We start from the raw sequence: 18,207 nt of genomic DNA, 5'->3' as shown, positions 1-18,207 counted from the left end.
CTCTCTCTCTCTCTCTCTCTTCTCTCTCTCTCTCTCTCTTGCCACACGAGATACTAGTATGTCCTAGTGGTAACTCTCGCCCTCTGTTTGGGCTGGAAGTGTATGTATATCTTTAAGGACATTACTACATTTTATGGTGAAATAATAATATACACTACTAGTTTACAAATAATATTAAGTTTAATGAGAGTAAACAGTAACAATAACATCTCTCTCTCTCTCTCTCTCTCTCTCTCTCTCTCTCTCTCTCTCTCTCTCTCTCTCTTTCTTACATGTTTATTTGTTTAATTAAAAATAGCGATTCCCAGTCTTTTTATCCACTTGGAGGAAGGTGGGCGGGGAAGTAGATGGCAGTTTGATATACGAATTGGCGGAGGTGCCATTCCTCTCTCTCTCTCTCTCTCTCTCTCTCTCTCTCTCTCTCTCTCTCTCTCTCTCTCTCTCTCTCTCTCTCTCTCTGTTATTTGCTGTAGGTATAATTTTTAATGGTAAAATGTTTAAGATGACTTTGATATTAATAATATAATCTCAAAGATTAATGCAGTAATAGGTTAGTAATTTTAGGTATATTTGAAGTAGGATGTTATTAAGGGTATACATTTGGTATCTGAACTTTCAAGATAGGCAGTTATAAGCATTTTTAGTGGTGGTTTTAACTATTCGCGGGTTTTAACTTTTCACGGGTTTTAACTATTCACGGGGGTGTCTGGTACACATCCCCGCGAATACGGGGGGAACACTGTACATGCTTCCTACCCCTTTATAAAATAAAAACCCTCATAAAGTTAATCGAGGACCTTAATTTTAAGGCCATTTTGAGCATCACTTTAGCTCTCAGCTAATTTGTATTGTGTTGTGCTTTCCATCTTCATTTATGCTTTCCTTAGCTGCTATTCATGTTTTTCAGAAATCTTAAAAAAATCCCAAGAGCATACCATAGAATTTGTAGTTGCAGGTCCGATTAAAATACCTTGTAATGATAATTTCTTAGATATGGTAAAAGGCTATATGTATATGGAGTCTACTAAACAAATTTTCACCAATATACAATTTATTTGCTAATCATTCTATTTTCATTTCTTTTCAGACTCGGTACCTGAATACTAATCCATTGGGCCTTGTGTCAATCATTCGTAATTGTCTAAATACAGAACTTAACCTCGTCCAACAACACGAAGGCGTAAGTAACATCGACTTTTTGTCAGGCAACAATATTTGGTTCTTTGTAGATACGTCTGAAAAGTATATTTGTGGGCAGTTAGGTTAAGATGTCAGGTTAATGCATTTTATGAGATGTGAGATTTGGAAATAATTAATACACTGCAATTAATGTCAGATGATTACAATTCATTTATTTCATTCTGTATAATCTCTGTTGTAACTGGCACTTTGCATGTTTTTTAGGTTGTTTTGGAAAAAATTTTTGTTTTCATTATTTACTATGTACTACTATATTTTGGAGAAGGTAATTTAAAATAAATTTAGGAAGATCCAGATGAGTGTAGATGATGTGACTTGCCATGGAAATTGTCAAAGTCTTCTTTTAGGGGAATTCATTGCTTTGTAATTGCCATTAAAATTTTGCACAACTTTTGCAAACATTTTGGTTTTAATGGTAATGATACTATAACTAATAATAACAACATTCAAATCCAAGCTATACATAGCAAATCCTTCTCTGTTACCATTAGATTTTAGACTGTTGGAGTATTTTTTTCACTCTGGAATATTCAGTTTTCTCTTGACACAGATAGTACTGGGCTAGTGTGCAAATATGATAAGAATTAGCACCCAACTACAGCTAATTTTATGAGTTCCTTAAGGCATTCTTTGGGTCCTCTTTCTGACTAATCTGGCTTAGCAAAACTCCATTGTTCATATACAAAACAAACCTTCGGTCTTAACATTAGGATTTACAAGCTCCAAGCTGGAAACCGGTAGAATTAAAATTAAACTTGTGCAATCCAGGGACTATTGGCATCTACCAGGTCACGGGGCATGTATTACCCAGAATGAGCTCGGCGTCCTGTGACCCACCATTTATCTTTCTACCGCCTTTAAGATAGGACGTGTTTACTGTCTTATCTGTTTAAAGCTGGTTTTAGTTTGCCCGTTTTATCCATTTCACTTTCATTTTTCTTATTAATTTCTTTCTCTGAGTGTGCTCAGTGTGGGTGTGAGCTGTAAGAGTGTAAATGTGGTGAGATGGAGATTTTTGCGTCACCATCGGGATCTTCTTCCGTTCCAAAGACAAGACAAAGGAAATGCCCTGGAGTCAGTGGCTTTCCGTGTTCAAGATTCCTAATTTTGGTGTCGACGGATCCTCATCCAACGTGTAGTAGGTACAGAGAAAATGTATGTACAATTACTAATCCTTGTTCCGTTTGTCGTGGTTGGTCGGTGGAACAGTGGAGGAAGTTTTATGAGAAAGGCCAGTACAAAAGAAAGGAGTCGATGCCATCTTAGGATGACCAAGCATTGCCGGCTTCTTTTGTATCCGCAATACACCAGACTGCTCCATATGTTTCGCCACCTGCCTTTGATTTGTCCCATACCCCTTCGGTTTCTCCTAGCGGTTCGTTATGGGAAACTCCAGGAGGGGTTTTGGGTAATTTTATGCATAATATTTACGCTCCGCCTCAGGTTTGTTAGTTATGGAAAATACAAATTAGTTATAAATTTGTCATTTTTGACCTAGGTGCAGCCAGTTTTCAATGCTATTATAGATGCTGTCAACATTCCCTGTAAAGTTGGGCAATTACTCGGCACAGGATGGTAATTTGGTGACCATGATGCCATATATGATGTGGAGTAAAGATGTTTCCATGTGTTTGGTATCATCTCTACTTTCATCATTGCAAGGAAAGATACATATAAAAAATTTTTATCTGGCCGTTAGATTCACATCTTAGATTGATTCACTATTAGCTGACCCCTTACTATAGCTCAAACCTCAAGTAAGGGATTTATATGCAGCTTTAGTTTGTCTGCCCAAATACAGGCTTGCTGACATCAGTGAAGCCTTCATTTGTGTGCTTATTTCGACACAAGGAAGAGGATAACACTCCTTGCCCCAGATTCTAGTTCTTGGATTACATTGATCATTGAAGGCTGTCACTCCTTTGAGGGCTTTTGTGATGATCTTCATCAGTTTACATTAATTGATGAAGAAATTGCGTTAGCCTGTTTAGTTTCCATTTCCAAAAGCCAGCAACTCAGAAAACTATGCTCCTCCCTGCTTTTAGTCTTGCAGCTTCAGGACTCCTAAACTGGGGAAGATGCTTGTTTTTGTATGCTACAAGAGGACTGGCAACATCAAATATAAGTTTTAAGAAATATGTTGTTACGTAGGGGAGGGAGGCTTTCACCCTTGACTGCAGCAGTGAGAGAATTGAATTTCCATGATACAAGTTTCAAGGAAGATCTTGGGCCAAAGAATGCCCAGGTGATCAATGGGCAGTTAACCACTGTGACCTAGTGGCATTCACTTTTTCTGCCTCAACAGGTAGAACTGGATTATACCTAAAGATGGAATGATTCCATCCCACTGACTAGAATAATTCAATCTATTTGGAGCTTGCTATTAAAGACTTTCATATTAGGATGAGTTGGAAAAACTTTATGGCAATTATTCCTACTGTCAATCAAGATTCACACCTTTGAGCAAACAGGCTTGGATACTTGCTTAGCCAGTAAAAGCATGTAGGCTCCTTTAGCTTTGTTGGCCAGGTAGAACTGATTTGAGCAAATTATCAGTCATATTTATGCTATAACCAAGTGGAAGAATTTTGCTTTAGATGTTCATTCGATGCCCTTAATCTTAACATGGTGGTTTGGATTAGGTTCTTTATATACCTTTCATGTGTTAAGTTATTGTATTCAAAAAGACTTCATCCATAAAAGCTATGTGATTACTTGTGGCAATGACTTGGGAAGACTACACATTTTTGACTGCAGGACAGGCTCAGCCTAAAGGAGAATCACAATTCTTCCTTAACATTCGGTTCCCTTCCTAGGTCTTTAGCCTTCCCTCTTTTGCAGAAATAGTTGATGGTCAGAGCTTGAGATCACCAAGTCAAAAAGACTCCATAGGAATATGAGCAGACCTCAAGGCTGCCTCCAGGTAAGTATCAGGGATGGCCCAGTTTTCCATGTCTTCTAGAAAAAGGCAATTTTGAATGGTGAAGGTAGCTGCAATCAGTTGCTTCAAGTTTCTGAAAGATCCACAGTTTCTAGACATCTCGCCTCCCTTGGACCACATATTAGTTGGATCTGTTAAATTTCTCCAAGGAGGAGTACTGGTTTATGAGGCTCTTCAAGCAAGGCCAAATGGTTTTGTTGCAACATCATATTTACCAAGATGGGCAGCCGTATGTTCTGCTTTAGTGATTACCCTTGAACTTGCAACAGATTAATGTTCTCGAGGCTTGTTTTCTTAATTGGAGGTGACCCTGTTTACAGTGAGTGAAGCATAACTTTTTCAGCTAATCTGCTGCCAAACTTGTGAGGAATTGCCAATCGTAAATCAGTTTAGTCAGTATTAAATGCCGATCATATATTAGTTTAGTCAGTATTATTTTATATTTATTTTCTGTATTGGTGAAATGTGGTCATTGTTCAATGTATGGGAAAAGTGTTTGATTTTAGAAAATGTCTTTGTGTATTTGTGTTGTGTTGTGATGTCATAGAAGGCAAGATGGCGGCGGCATTTGGTGGAAATGTAAACAAAAACAGAGTGAGGGAAAGAGGAAGAGGAGGAACAGATCTGGTGTTTGGTATGGTAGGAGAGATCTCTCCATCTTATAGACATTTATGAGTCGTAAGTCATGTTGTGATGTTGTTCAAAGTCTTAAGCTGGATTATACTGGGGCTGAGGTACGTGAACTGGTGGGTAGAATGCATGATTGTTGCATATAGGAAAGATTAGGCTAGGAAAATGTTCAAAATGCATCTTGCTTCATCACATTTTTAGTCCCTACAGGTAAAAGATTCACAATGATAAAACCTTTTTCTGACTGTCGGGAGATCCTTTTAGAGTGATTGCAGAATTGATAAAAGTTACAAGTACATGCTACTCTTTGTACAGGTTCGGCCAGAGACTATGTGGAATTTGCTTCTTTATCATCAAACCTCGAGAGTTAGTGATAGGTAGCATCACTCAGTCTAATACACCTGTGATATAGTACACACTTGACCTAGACTTCACCTTGTTGACCCTTTGTGAATAGTGACAGGTAACTTTCTCCTTTCTGATTCTTTCATCTGGTCATGTTGTCTTTTCATGACACTGTTATCAGCCTTTGTGTTGGGAATTTTAATGGTCAGTTGCTGTTGTGAAAGTATTTTGTTACCATCTCTTTATAACCTTTGAATCCAGGTATTCATAGTGTTTCTATCTCAAAAGCTACAGCTTGCTGGCTTCAGACCATTAGGTTCTTTGCTAATATCACTCATGACCTCTCTGTAGGTTTCTTTGTTCTTGCCAGCTAATTTATGGTTTTCTTGGAGCCCTACCTGGACTGCATGAGAAGCTAGTTCTTCCGAACCTAAAATGGGACATTTGAGGGTGTGCATGCACCCTGCTGTCAGCCAGTCAGCAGATGATGATTCTTTTTTTTTATTGTTCAGGGAAGGATGTCTAGATTTGTGTAGACTCAAATGAGAAAGTTGTGTAAATGAAGTCTTTGAACTAAAAAGTATTGCAGTTGCAAAGTAGGAATCATAACTTGAGGCTTGCTTAACATTTTTGAGGATTATGGATGCTTTGTTGTCCATGAAGTGTTATGTATAAAAAAATTATGATTATTGGTGAAACATTTGAACACAAAGATTTACCAGATTTGGTACGATTTTCATTTCTTTCTTGGAATATGAGAAAGGAAAATATGCTTTTGAAGGTTACTTCTTAAATAAACTGCTTCACCTGTTTTTGCTTTACTGCATAAACTTGACTAAATAATGAATGTCTTTCTCCCCTCTCAATAGATGCTGGGTGGCGTAGGGCCAGGTATAAACATGATCGTTGAACCCTGTACAGAAATTGTTCAGGAATTAGAGGTGCTGCACAGACGTACCCGGGAAACTGCAGATGAGTTGCGACAGCTAGAGCAGGAACAGGAATCGTTTGCCCTTCAGTACCATGACTGCGCCAAGATCAATGGTTAGTATGTTTGTGTTGTCCAATATTTTGATACACATTTTTTGGTTTGGAGAAAGCAGTTAGTTTTTGCACCCTTACATGCCCATACCCTATTATATCTCTGTATCCATACACAAAAGTCTTTAGTTTAGATTTGTTGATCTTGATGTTGTTGATAAATTACATATTGTTTTACTTTATGTTAGGTTTTAGATCCATTTGTAGGTCTACTAGTGCTATAGAAATACGTTTCCAAGTTTCTTTTTGACAGATTATACATATTCCCTCAGGCTGTGGCTGTATTTATGATTGTACTCTGAATGGAAAGACAATAGTAGTAAAACAAACCAATGATATATTTTTTATGTACTACTACTTTATTAAGTCTTGTGGATTAGATTATTATTGTAATAAAAAAAGGGAAAGAAATTCTGTTTGGACTAAGTTTTTATTGATCTTTGTGATGAATTGCAGCTCATTTATCCCACATACAATCACAAGAGAGAACACCCCAGAATAGAGATGTGGAAATGAATTTACGCAAACGAAAAGAAGTCGGGGAGCAGCAGTTAGCACAAAAGGTACGTAGCCTAGAATACTGAAAGCTGAATAAGATATTTTTAGTTTTTAAGTAATAGTTAAAAGCAAGGACATAAATTGCCTATGAAATTAGTAAAGTTAATATTAAACAGTGATTAATTCTTAATGTCTTAATGACTATAATGTATTAAAGACTAGACTCAAAGTGAAATTTTCTTGGCCTTGCCCTTTGGATGTGGTGAATAATTCAGACTTGGTCTTGTGCAGTCTGGTCAAGGTGATTAGGGCTGAGGCCAGCTATTATGTAATTTATTTTGAAAAGTATCTTAAATGTTAATGAATGCAACCTGAATGCACAACTGCTGAATGTTTTCATTTACCATATTAAAATGTTCCACTAAAGGCATGTGTATTACTGCTATTTTTTTTAGTAAGTATATATCTCTCAGTAACATACGAAATGTGCTTAGAGAAGTGTCAAGAAGTCATTGCTATTTGTATTTGTGTGCATAAAAAGTTAGGATTGCAAATTATAGTTGCTTCTCACAAATTTTTATTATATGAGAATGTAGTTTGCTAAAATCACTTGAAAAAATTAGTTAAACAGTAAAAATCAAAACTTGTCATTTGCTGTGGAACATACATACTAGTAAAAGCCATACCTATTCAGTTAGATTTGCACTGATACTATTTCTGACTTGGATGGTGTGGACTTATGCTCAGTCTTGGCCTTGAAAGTTGTGGACTCAGTCACAATGCTGGAAATAATTAATGCTAATATTACATGGGAAATTTTATATAAATTATGCTCAATCATTGCCTGAGATTGTATATTTTTTCTTTTTTTAATTTGTCTGTTGCTGGAATAATGAGACATTAAATGTGTTGCAGGTTTCCGGGTTATTGCAACGGCGGATGGCACTAGCAGAAAAACATAAAGGAACCATAGACCGACTTAACAGTTTACAGCAGCGTATTTTAGATGAAGAGTTGATCAATTGGAAGAGAGAACAGCAAATGGCTGGGAACGGCCGACCTTTCAACCAAAATAAACTTGATCAAATACAAGAGTGGTGAGTAGCTTTTTGTTAGTCCCTCGGTGGACGAGTGGGTTGCATACTCACCTATCAATTTGGTAACCCAAGTTCGCTTCCCATTGCTGCCAGTGAGGAACCAGAGGGATTTATTTCTGATGATTTGATATTAATTTTTTTTATATAATGGGGTTCAGATCCCACAATGAGCTGTAGAGCCCATCATAAGTAACCAATTGGTTCCTAGCTATGTAAATAAAAATCTAATTCTTCAAGCCAGTCCTAGGAGAGCTGTTAATCAGCTCCATGGCCTGGTTAAACTAAGATATACTTAACTTAGGTTTAATATTTGTTTTGGTCTAAAGAGACATTTTTACAAGGAAATGTTTTAGATTTTACATTCTGCTATCTTATTGGTACATAAGCATTTTCAGCGTGTTAAGAGATTTTGGTATTGCCCCTTGCTCTAGCATTACCTGTATGGTTTCACTGAAATTGTAGAGAATCTCTATTAACAGTTTCTTCACTATTATATTCTTCTCTTGTAATGTTATTGTAAGTTAAGCTTATTGAACAATCATAAAAATTTGAATTTGCATTGCCTAGAATTATTTGTCACAAAGTTTTTGTGTGTTGATGGTATGGTTTAACCCTTAATGGCTGGTTACCCTCATATGAGTAGCAATAACAGGTTTTGGGTGTTAGACGGATTCACACATGGTGAGCATCAATATTATGAGCCATTGTTTTTGGGGGCATCGGGTGGGAAAAAGGTTTCATTACTTCTATAGCCCATAAACCCACTAATAGCAACTTCTAGACTGGCTAAGACCAACAAGCAGGTGACTCATGAGTTTGTTGTGATCTGGACTTAAGGGAGCATGTACTGCCTCCTTTTTTCACATAGTGTCTATATTTTTGCTTATAAATATACCCAGGGTTGTTGTTGGTTTAAGTGCTTGCTCTTTTATGATAGTATTTCAGTTATAATTCTAATTTTACAAAAAAAATTGCAAAGAAATATTAGAAAAAATGTGTATAATCCAAAAAAGTTACTGAATCTTTGATCTAGCAAATTTAGGTAAATATTTTACAATAAATCTACTCAGAATTTGTTACTGATTTTAATTCTTATCTGTGTTGATATTGTGTGAGCTGTAATTATAATTTTACAAAATAGAATAAAATTATTTATAGAAAAAAAATTTATAACTTGGTAAAATTTATGATTATCTTGTAAAAGATGCCCTGCAAGGGGTTTTGATAGTCTCTTTCAACTTCTTGTAGGGGGGAAAATTTTGTAGAATTTTTTTTCTTACACCATGTGCATTTGCATATCTTCCTCTTTCCCTTTTCCCCCTTTCCCCAGCTTTGGATACTGCATATTGAATTTTTAGCCTGGCTCTTAAGGGTTAAACCAAATCTACTGGTCGTTATTTTTAAGGTTAGAACGACATCATTGGTAATGACATGAATCATGTTGGAGTATACTGTATTATCATTTTCATTGATGTGTCTTCTCTTTAATGATTGCCTGATTAAACTATTATGCTATTCCAGGTGTGAGGCTTTGGCAGAAATAATTTGGCTAAACAGACACCAAATAAAAGAGTGTGAACGACATCAAACCAAGATTCCAATAGCCCCTCCAGGAGGTGTTGATATGTTACCAACCCTCAATTCCCATATCACCCGTCTTCTGTCTTCGCTTGTTACCAGGTTAGAATATTTTGTCACTTATTAAAATGGGAAAAATAGAGATGTGAAAGGAAAATAAATACTTGAATAAAAGAAATTAATAATTTTTCATATTAAGTAGATTTACGTTAGTTTTTGTTTGAATGGATTTTTGAGATACCTGCCGAAAGAGTGTCAAGTAAAGGATGATGCTAAAATTGAATAGGGATGATTTTTTAAATGAACCTTACCTTTCCATTTTACAGCTTTTACTACCGATGGCATGGAAGTAAAAGCTATATAATAGAGAGGTAAGGTTCATTTTAAAAAATCACCCCCTTTCAATTTTAGCATCATCTTTTACTTGCCACTCTCTTTTGGTAAGTATCTAAAATATCCATTCAAACAAAAACTAAAGTAAATCTAACATGATAAGTTATTACTTTCTCGTATTCAAATATTTATCTTCCATTCACATCTTTATTTTTGCACTGTTTCCTGTTTTAGATTTGCTGTAATCGAGTTTCCCTAAAGTATATTTGTTATGGAGAAGTTAAGATAGCTAAATGAGATGAGACCTAAGGGAATGGATGACAATACTTGGCTGGAAATAAAGCCAGTGAGGCTGCAGGGATGCAGTCAAGAAACTTCAGTATCAATGCAACACTTGCAGTGTGCACAAGGCACAGCAGATCATAAGTGGTGCCCTCTGGGGAATTTAGGTATTGGAGAGAATTGTGCTTTCTTAGTTGTAAATGAGGTCATCTGTTCATTCAGGCATACAGTGGGGCCTCGTTATCCACGGGGGATAGGGCCCAGAACCCCCCGTGATAAGTAAATACCCATGTTATCCTGATACCCCCCTCAAAAATTGCTTAAAACTGCCTACTTTAATAGTTAACCCACCCAAGACCACTATTCCAATGTTTATAACTGCCTACTTTAGTTCAAACACCAAATATCTTTTCAACTATCACCTAAAACTAAATTCAAGACAGTTTTAAAGTTATTTTACAAAATTAACCTTAAAAAATAAATGTATATGTACTACTGTACATATGTAGCCTACTAGCCTATGGATTACAGCTAGAAGCCTACATACGCATGGTGGGCCTCTTTTTTTTTACAAGGAAAGAGAGGATGAGTGGTAAGAGAACTATCAAAATTATGTAAATCATATGGGTACTCACCAACAATCTATGTTGATAAAAGATGGCGACGATTTTGCAGTGCAATCCAGTAATATAATAACGATAATGCTACCAGCAGTATGCAGCGAAACATCTCTTCCCTTCGTCACAACACGTTAATATATTCCACGTAAAAACCTCCATCTGACCTTTAGGCGTCTTTCCCATAAGAGTAAAAGAATCAGGGCTTTTGGATGCCACATAATTAACTCGTTTATATGGGTACAATTTAAAGAACGCGCCGCACACCACATTTCATAACAACAACAAACAAAACTTGGACAAACGTGAGTAGGCCAGTGTTGCCAACTGGGAATGGCAATTTCTTGCTAGATTTTGTTCCATAAAAGGCTAAAAACAATCACATACTGTATATACTCGAATATCATGCAATCTCCCATATCGTGCGACCCCCAAATTTTCACCAATAAACAGTGGTTTTGTCATGTATCTCATGTATCATGCAAGTTACTTTTCCGAGAGCGTCAGTTCTTAAGGTTGGTGGTTTAGCCTGCTAATGGCCGAGTCATTCAGATGTGTGCTGATGCTAGTGAAGTTACGGTAATTTTCTTATTAATCTCGAGAATTGAATAGAAAATCTCAAGATTAAAAAAATCCCAAGATAATAAAATAATTGTAAAAATAACACACCTTGGAGTCCTTAATCATTCTCTCTCTCTCTCTCTCTCTCTCTCTCTCTCTCTCTCTCTCTCTCTCTCTCTCTCTCTCTCTCTCTCTCTCTCAGGAATAAATACATACTGTAATTTGAGTCTTTCACCAACGGGTATCAGTAAATGTGTAGACATTGTGTGCGTGTTTAAAAAAATGTGCAGTACACACACATTTCGATGTTTCGGTTTTGGGAATTTTTCAGATTTCGGAAATGTGAGGTCAGATGCATAATCAAACAAACAACACTACTGCAGCAAAAACATTTTTTCCCTTTATGTTTTTCATTATTGTTATTTATTAATTACAGTTTATTTAAATAAATATTAATATAATACTGTTAAATGAATGTGAGATAATTAAGATCACCTATAATAAAATAGTGGGACAATTAATACCATATGTTCACTAATAGGTATTATTTTCAAAACAAACATTCCGTAAAACACAAAAAATATATGTACATAACAATCAAAATATTATAATGTTTTGCAGTTCAACTTGTGAATTTTAACAATAAGTATGACTATATAATATATTTCACCATATCGATCTTGAAGTTGAAGAGTCGTAAAATTCTGAGGATGGTCCGGGGAAAGGATTTGTACTTTGTGATTACGTATCGCGACAACACCATGTGGTATTTTCATACCACATATTGATGACGCATCGCTACGACACTGGTGTTTTTCATACCACTATACGTTAAAATTAAAATGATCATATTATATTATTGTTTTCACGAAGGAATAATTATATAAAGAAAATTATTGAGTAATTTTTGCCGTCAGCAGTCAGAAAATCACGAACATGGTAATGTTCAAACCTAGTGCCATCCATGGCATATGTCTATAAATAGAACGGAAGCAGAGGGCAGTCATTGGATAACAGATCTCCATGGCTACCAACCAACCAATCAGGTGTTAGTTATACTACTCTGTAATTTCTTAGAATGAACGTTTACACACACGAAGCTAACGATGATGTGTGTGTTTTGCATACAGTACGTAGTTTTAGTTTTTATTAGTGTAAGTATTTTACTGATTTCATGAAGAATAGAATGATACCTTCTCATTACTTTGAATGCAAAATGGCTTGAAGATTCTTCCGCAAAAAGAAGAGAAAAAAAATTTCTGTAGAAGATGATACCTATTTACTAACGCGGTTGACACACCTTCAAAACAAAATTCAGCTCTTTAATCTCTGGAAAAATGTTAATCTATCCCCGGCGACTAACAACAACAAAATTTTTGTTTGTTTTATCTTCCAAGATGTAGGTATTACCTGTAGGTACAGCACATTTTTTAACAGTATGCCCATACACACATACAGTTGTGCGTGTGCTAATACCTATTGGTTTCAGAGACTCAAGTTAACATTTAAGAGTATATAGTTGAGAGGAGAGAGAGAGAGAGAGAGAGATTCATCCTAGATGGCCTTGGTTCATCTCTCTAATCTCCCGAGGAATCTTAAGATTTGTTCCCTGCTCTTTGTAAATTTAGTCCTTGCGACTGACAGCAACAAAATTTTTTTTTTTTTTTTTTTTTTTTTTTTTTTTTTTTTTTTTTGTCAAAATGAACGAAGTCGCAAAGTCGATTCTATGTCATGTTTTTCCTAAACGCGTTGACTTAAAGGAGAACGTTATTTTGGTTGTTTTATCACTGCCACAAACCCATAACAATGCAGTGTATGTATGATAATTCTAAACTATTATTCACTACCAAAATAACGATGATATTTTGTATTGAAAATTAATGTTACGTATATTCCAAACATTATTACTACGTAGCATGAATAGTACTATAAAAATTTCGAAAGATAATCTTGCTGTGAACGCTACCATAATTTGATTTTCATATACGTACGTACATTTTGTCAGCTGGCTGGCCTCGCATAGATAAAATTGATTTCACTGATATGGAATTACTCCACGAATAGCCTTTTTATTATGAAGATATGAAGACTTAAAGGAGAACGTTATTTTGGTGGTTTTATCACTGCCACAAACCCATAACAATGCAGTGTATGTATGATAATTCTAAACTATTATTCACTACCAAAATAACGATGATATTTTGTATTGAAAATTAATGTTACGTATATTCCAAACATTATTACTACGTAGCATGAATAGTACTATAAAAATTTCGAAAGATAATCTTGCTGTGAACGCTACCATAATTTGATTTTCATATACGTACGTACATTTTGTCAGCTGGCTGGCCTCGCATAGATAAAATTGATTTCACTGATATGGAATTACTCCACGAATAGCCTTTTTATTTTGAAGATATGAAGACTTAAAGGAGAACGTTATTTTGGTTGTTTTATCATTGCCACAAACCCATAACAATGCAGTGTATGTATGATAATTCTAAACTATTATTCACTACCAAAATAACGATGATATTTTGTATTGAAAATTAATGTTACGTATATTCCAAACATTATTACTACGTATCATGAATAGTACTATAAAAATTTCGAAAGATAATCTTGCTGTGAACGCTACCATAATTTGATTTTCATATACGTACGTACATTTTGTCAGCTGGCTGGCCTCGCATAGATAAAATTGATTTCACTGATAGGGAATTACTCCACGAATAGCCTTTTTATTATGAAGATATGACGAATAGCGTTTGTATGACTTCATTGTTCAGAGAAGTTATATACGAATACTGCCAAAATAATAATGAAGTTCGAATTAATTTTAGCCTTAATGTTATTACTACTGTAATTACACTACCACTACTATTGAAATTTCTAAAAGTTTATCAAACAAAAAATGTCGCTTTGAACGCAACCGTAACATAAACCATTTTCGTAAAGGTATATGCTTATATTTGTGGCTGGCCACTCTGACGATAAGTTGAGTGCAATGATGTGGAATTATTCTTTGAATAGGCTATTTATTATGAAGATATGACTATAATATATAAGGTAAGAAGGGTTTTATTACCTTTATTGTCAGTTAATATCATAATGTGAATCTGTTTGTGTACGTTGATGGTTATCGCACTGCAACTACGCTTAGCCTACCAATGAACGTCGTACATAAACCTTGAATAGGCTATTTATTTCGAAGATAGGACAATAATATATTAGGTGAGAATGGTTTTATTACCTTTATTGTCAGTTAATATCATTATATGAGTCTTTAAATGAATGTTGGTAGTTATTGGACCACGGCCGAGGGTTAGCCTACCGAAAAACATCGCATATGCAACAGGACAAACCCGTGATGCAGCGATTCATACCAGTGATGTAGCATGAGAAGCGGTCCAAGAAAAAACCCGTGATTAACTGGATCCGTGAATACTGATCCGTGAATAAGCGATGCCCCACTGTATTACAAAATTTTAGATAAATGTCAGCAAATTTAAAATGGGAATAAGTGCATTAGTGTACATCACAAAGTCTTATAAAAATTACAGTTGATATCTGCTAGTCTTCACAGTGTACACAAGGTATTAGCATGTTACGCCCATGGTAGGTAGCAGACAGTTACCATTGTGAATGGAACAAAGTAAGGCAAAAAAAGTGATTAGAAGTAGCGTATTCAGGAAAAATGGTAGAATTCATAAGGAGAAGTTCTGGCAAGATATAAATATACAAAGACTTAAGGACAGTGTGACATACTCCTGTTTTCACTGCAAAGTCAAGTATTACTTACTGAAGTTAGATATTGCAAGCAAAATGTCATGATAAATACTTCAAGCGTTGTTCTTATGTGTTAGTTTTTATTTACTACTAGTCTGGTTGAACTATCTGAGACTAATGAAAATAGTGATCGAGAAAGAAGGCATATTTGCTTACAATAATCCAGTGATTCAGAAGAAAGCCAGCTGTGGATTACCTCTTAAGATGTAGAAATTACTCTTTATCACTTATGAAGGTTGAAAACGAAAAAAGGAGCAATAGAAATGAAAATTGAACCATGAAAGAATTGGTGACTTTTATTCACTTGGAGCCTTTATCATTTTGAAAATTATATCTCTGATCCATACTATCATAAAATTGCATTCTGGCAGACCTTTACGTTGTGGTGGTGTTTGGTACTACCTGGATTCTTAGTGTGTAGAATTGCCTGCATAGATTATTGAGCTGTAAACTGTTTCTTTATTTCCATTTTGGGAGAAATACCTTGTTAGGGAGTATTTGATTAGTTACTTTTTTCATATTCCAGCACATTCATTATAGAGAAACAACCTCCACAAGTTATGAAGACCAACACCCGTTTCACTGCTACCGTAAGGCTACTGGTTGGTGGGAAGTTGAATGTAAATATGACTCCACCTCAAGTCCGGGTATCCATCATCAGTGAAGCGCAGGCAAATGCTCTTCTAAAGAATGATCAAATGAACAAAGGAGAACAGTCAGGTGAAATTCTAAATAATACAGGCACCATGGAATACCACCAGGTAATATTCTCGTGGCATATAATATAATGAACATACAAGATTAGAAAGATTTTAATTCCTTTCTTTTAGTTCGGTCTGTGGGTGTTGCTAAGTTTTATTATTGATTGTGAAATTTTGATATCCAATTTTGATGTTCATTTTTAAATATCTGTTACATGTTAGTAGTATATGAGTTTTTCTTTTTACTTGCATGCTTTTACTACTGATGACATTGAACTAAAAGCTATATAATGCTGTGTAAGAGGTAAAGCAAAATTTTCTGCTTAATGTGGTAAATCTTTTACAGGGTACGAGGCAGCTTTCCGTCAGTTTCCGCAATATGCAGTTAAGAAAAATTAAACGAGCTGAAAAGAAAGGAACAGAGTCTGTTATGGATGAAAAGTTTTCGCTTCTTTTCCAGTCACAATTCAGTGTAGGAGGAGGAGAATTAGTATTCCAGGTGGGTTATTATGACTTCAAATTTCATTCCCTTTCAGAGCAAAGTTTTCTTTTAGAGTTGGACCCTTGTTTAGGTGTTGGTCGATATGCTGCATGACTCAAGTCCTGTATTTTCATTTACTTAGATTGATAACCCTTTGAAAGATGAGCACAATATATATCTTTTTGCCATAAAAGTTAACCTGTTAGATATTAATGTGTGCCTTGCCCAGCACATTGTAGATAATTCTGTCTGATTACATTTGGCTGTACTCTCTCTATTCCTGATAAGTAAGAAAGGATATCATAGCTGGGACTGGGTTTATATCCAAAGCTAAATAGTGGAAACTGTGGTAGGACCATCAACTACCTGATAATGTTCGGACCTAAGAGATACCAGTCTGATATCTCAAGGGCAGAACTATTCTTCAGGGCTGGACCACGGATTCCAGGGGGTCTGGTTCTTGGGATGGGACTCTCGGCATTTTATTTGGTTTGTCCACAACATGTTTAGAGTGGGGATGATTGTATTCCTGTAATACTCTCAGTCCTACCAAGTGTGTTTAGCAAACACTTGGGCCACACTAATCATGTTTTGCCATCCCCTGTGAGGTGGGGTAGGGACACAGACATTTGGGAGTTGGTTCTCACTTGTGCCATTGATGGAAGAATAAACTCCATAAAAGGCTGATTATATCTATTTAAGGTTATGAAAAATACAAATAAAGATTTGAGTACCCCTGGGCCCTTTGATGTTACAGTTTTGGCACAGTTGATGACTGCTGGAACCTCCTCCTCTAACCACCTTTGCTTAGTTGTAGCTGACACTAGCACTTCAAAGAACCACAATCCTGCTTCAATCAAAATGTCAGAGCATTCGTCAGGGGGCAATGAAATTAAAATAGAAAAAAGTAAAAACCTCTTGGTAGATTCCAGTGTTGTAACATTGGAACCAAACATTGCAAAAGATAACTGATTTAGAGGCAAATAACCCTCCCAACCCCCCTCCACTTTGACCTGTGGCATGTAATACAGAAAAGCTAAACAAATTTGAAACACTGGCATCACCCACAAAGTAGGTCCCAAAGAGGAAAAGAAATTTGTTCCGATACGTAATACAAACCCTCGGTCCTTTAACAATAGGAAGGTAACTAGCGGCAGCTGGGACGGTCGTAAGCTTCGAACAAGGGGAGAACGGTAGTTAACTGCTTGTCCGATCGTGCGCGCGCCCGCGCGCCCGAGAGGTGAAGAATCACTTTTGCTTTCGGCCGCGGGTGTGAAGGACGTGTTCGTCATCGCTCTCTGCCCGCTTCATCGTCGTATGCTTTGTTTATATTGGGTTTTCTACTAATGGTTTGTTTGACTTGAAAATGAAACTGTAAGTACACTGTTTTCATTTTCATTACTTAATTATGAATCAACATGGAGCTATCGCCGTAGAGACGGCGATTTCCGCTCTTTTCATGAATTGAACCCTTGAATTATGTCTCGGTGCCGAGGGCGGGCGCACTCGCGCCGAGTCAGTATTTTGGGCGAAAGTGTGTAATTGAAAGATGTAAGTACTCATTATATTTTTGCCCTGTGCGTTCGTTGCCGAGAGCTTGATTGCGCTCGGCAAGAGCCTCTTATTTTGTATGAATAGAATGCAATGAAAGTGGATTCGCAATGCAGTTTTCTTTTCATTTTCATTTATTAATTGCATCAAATTTAATTTTGGATCAATTTCCGCTCTTACCCGGGAATTAATCCTTACGATTTATTGCTGTGAAAGTGAAAATAGCAAGTGCAGTATTGTTCATTTTCATATATATTTATGATAGCATCATATTATTATGGATCAAGTTTCCGCTCTTACCGGGAATTGATTTTTCCCTCATTAAGTTCTATGAAGTGAATCGCAAGTGCAGTATTCTGTTTCATTTTCATATTACTTTTCACTGCTGTGCGGGGTGGGGGTAGGGGAAGCGAAGGTCTGCCAGGAAGTCGTCGGAAAGCTCTCCCGCGACTCCCTTGGTATCCGATTCTTCGTCTTCTTTCCTGCCCCCCGCTCAGCTTCCTCGTATTTTGTTTTTTGGGTCTTCCTTCCGTTCGGGGTGGGGGATGCATCTCACCCCCCC

The 18,207-nt window shown here is 36.3% G+C and overlaps 1 protein-coding gene across 12 annotated transcripts in view; it reads left to right on the top strand.

Moving 5' to 3' along the window:
- The window catches only part of LOC135219184 (signal transducer and activator of transcription 5B-like), a 225,397-nt gene that overhangs the window by 64,211 nt on the left and 142,979 nt on the right, over window positions 1-18,207 (top strand). For 11 of the 12 annotated variants that reach the window (XM_064255728.1, XM_064255730.1, XM_064255727.1 and 8 more), the window contains exons 4-10: window positions 1,088-1,180; window positions 5,986-6,160; window positions 6,614-6,720; window positions 7,571-7,752; window positions 9,274-9,432; window positions 15,439-15,673; window positions 15,960-16,112. In XM_064255728.1, the coding sequence (XP_064111798.1) occupies window positions 1,088-1,180; window positions 5,986-6,160; window positions 6,614-6,720; window positions 7,571-7,752; window positions 9,274-9,432; window positions 15,439-15,673; window positions 15,960-16,112 (1,104 nt within the window). The remainder of the gene's footprint in view (window positions 1-1,087; window positions 1,181-5,985; window positions 6,161-6,613; window positions 6,721-7,570; window positions 7,753-9,273; window positions 9,433-15,438; window positions 15,674-15,959; window positions 16,113-18,207) is intronic. The other variant, XM_064255726.1, reaches the window with a different exon arrangement.

This window comes from Macrobrachium nipponense, chromosome 1 (assembly GCF_015104395.2).
Source record: "Macrobrachium nipponense isolate FS-2020 chromosome 1, ASM1510439v2, whole genome shotgun sequence".
NCBI classification, from domain to species: domain Eukaryota; kingdom Metazoa; phylum Arthropoda; class Malacostraca; order Decapoda; family Palaemonidae; genus Macrobrachium; species Macrobrachium nipponense.
The sequence above is the reverse complement of the archived record's forward strand: the minus strand, read 5'-3'. Positions and strand labels throughout refer to the sequence as shown.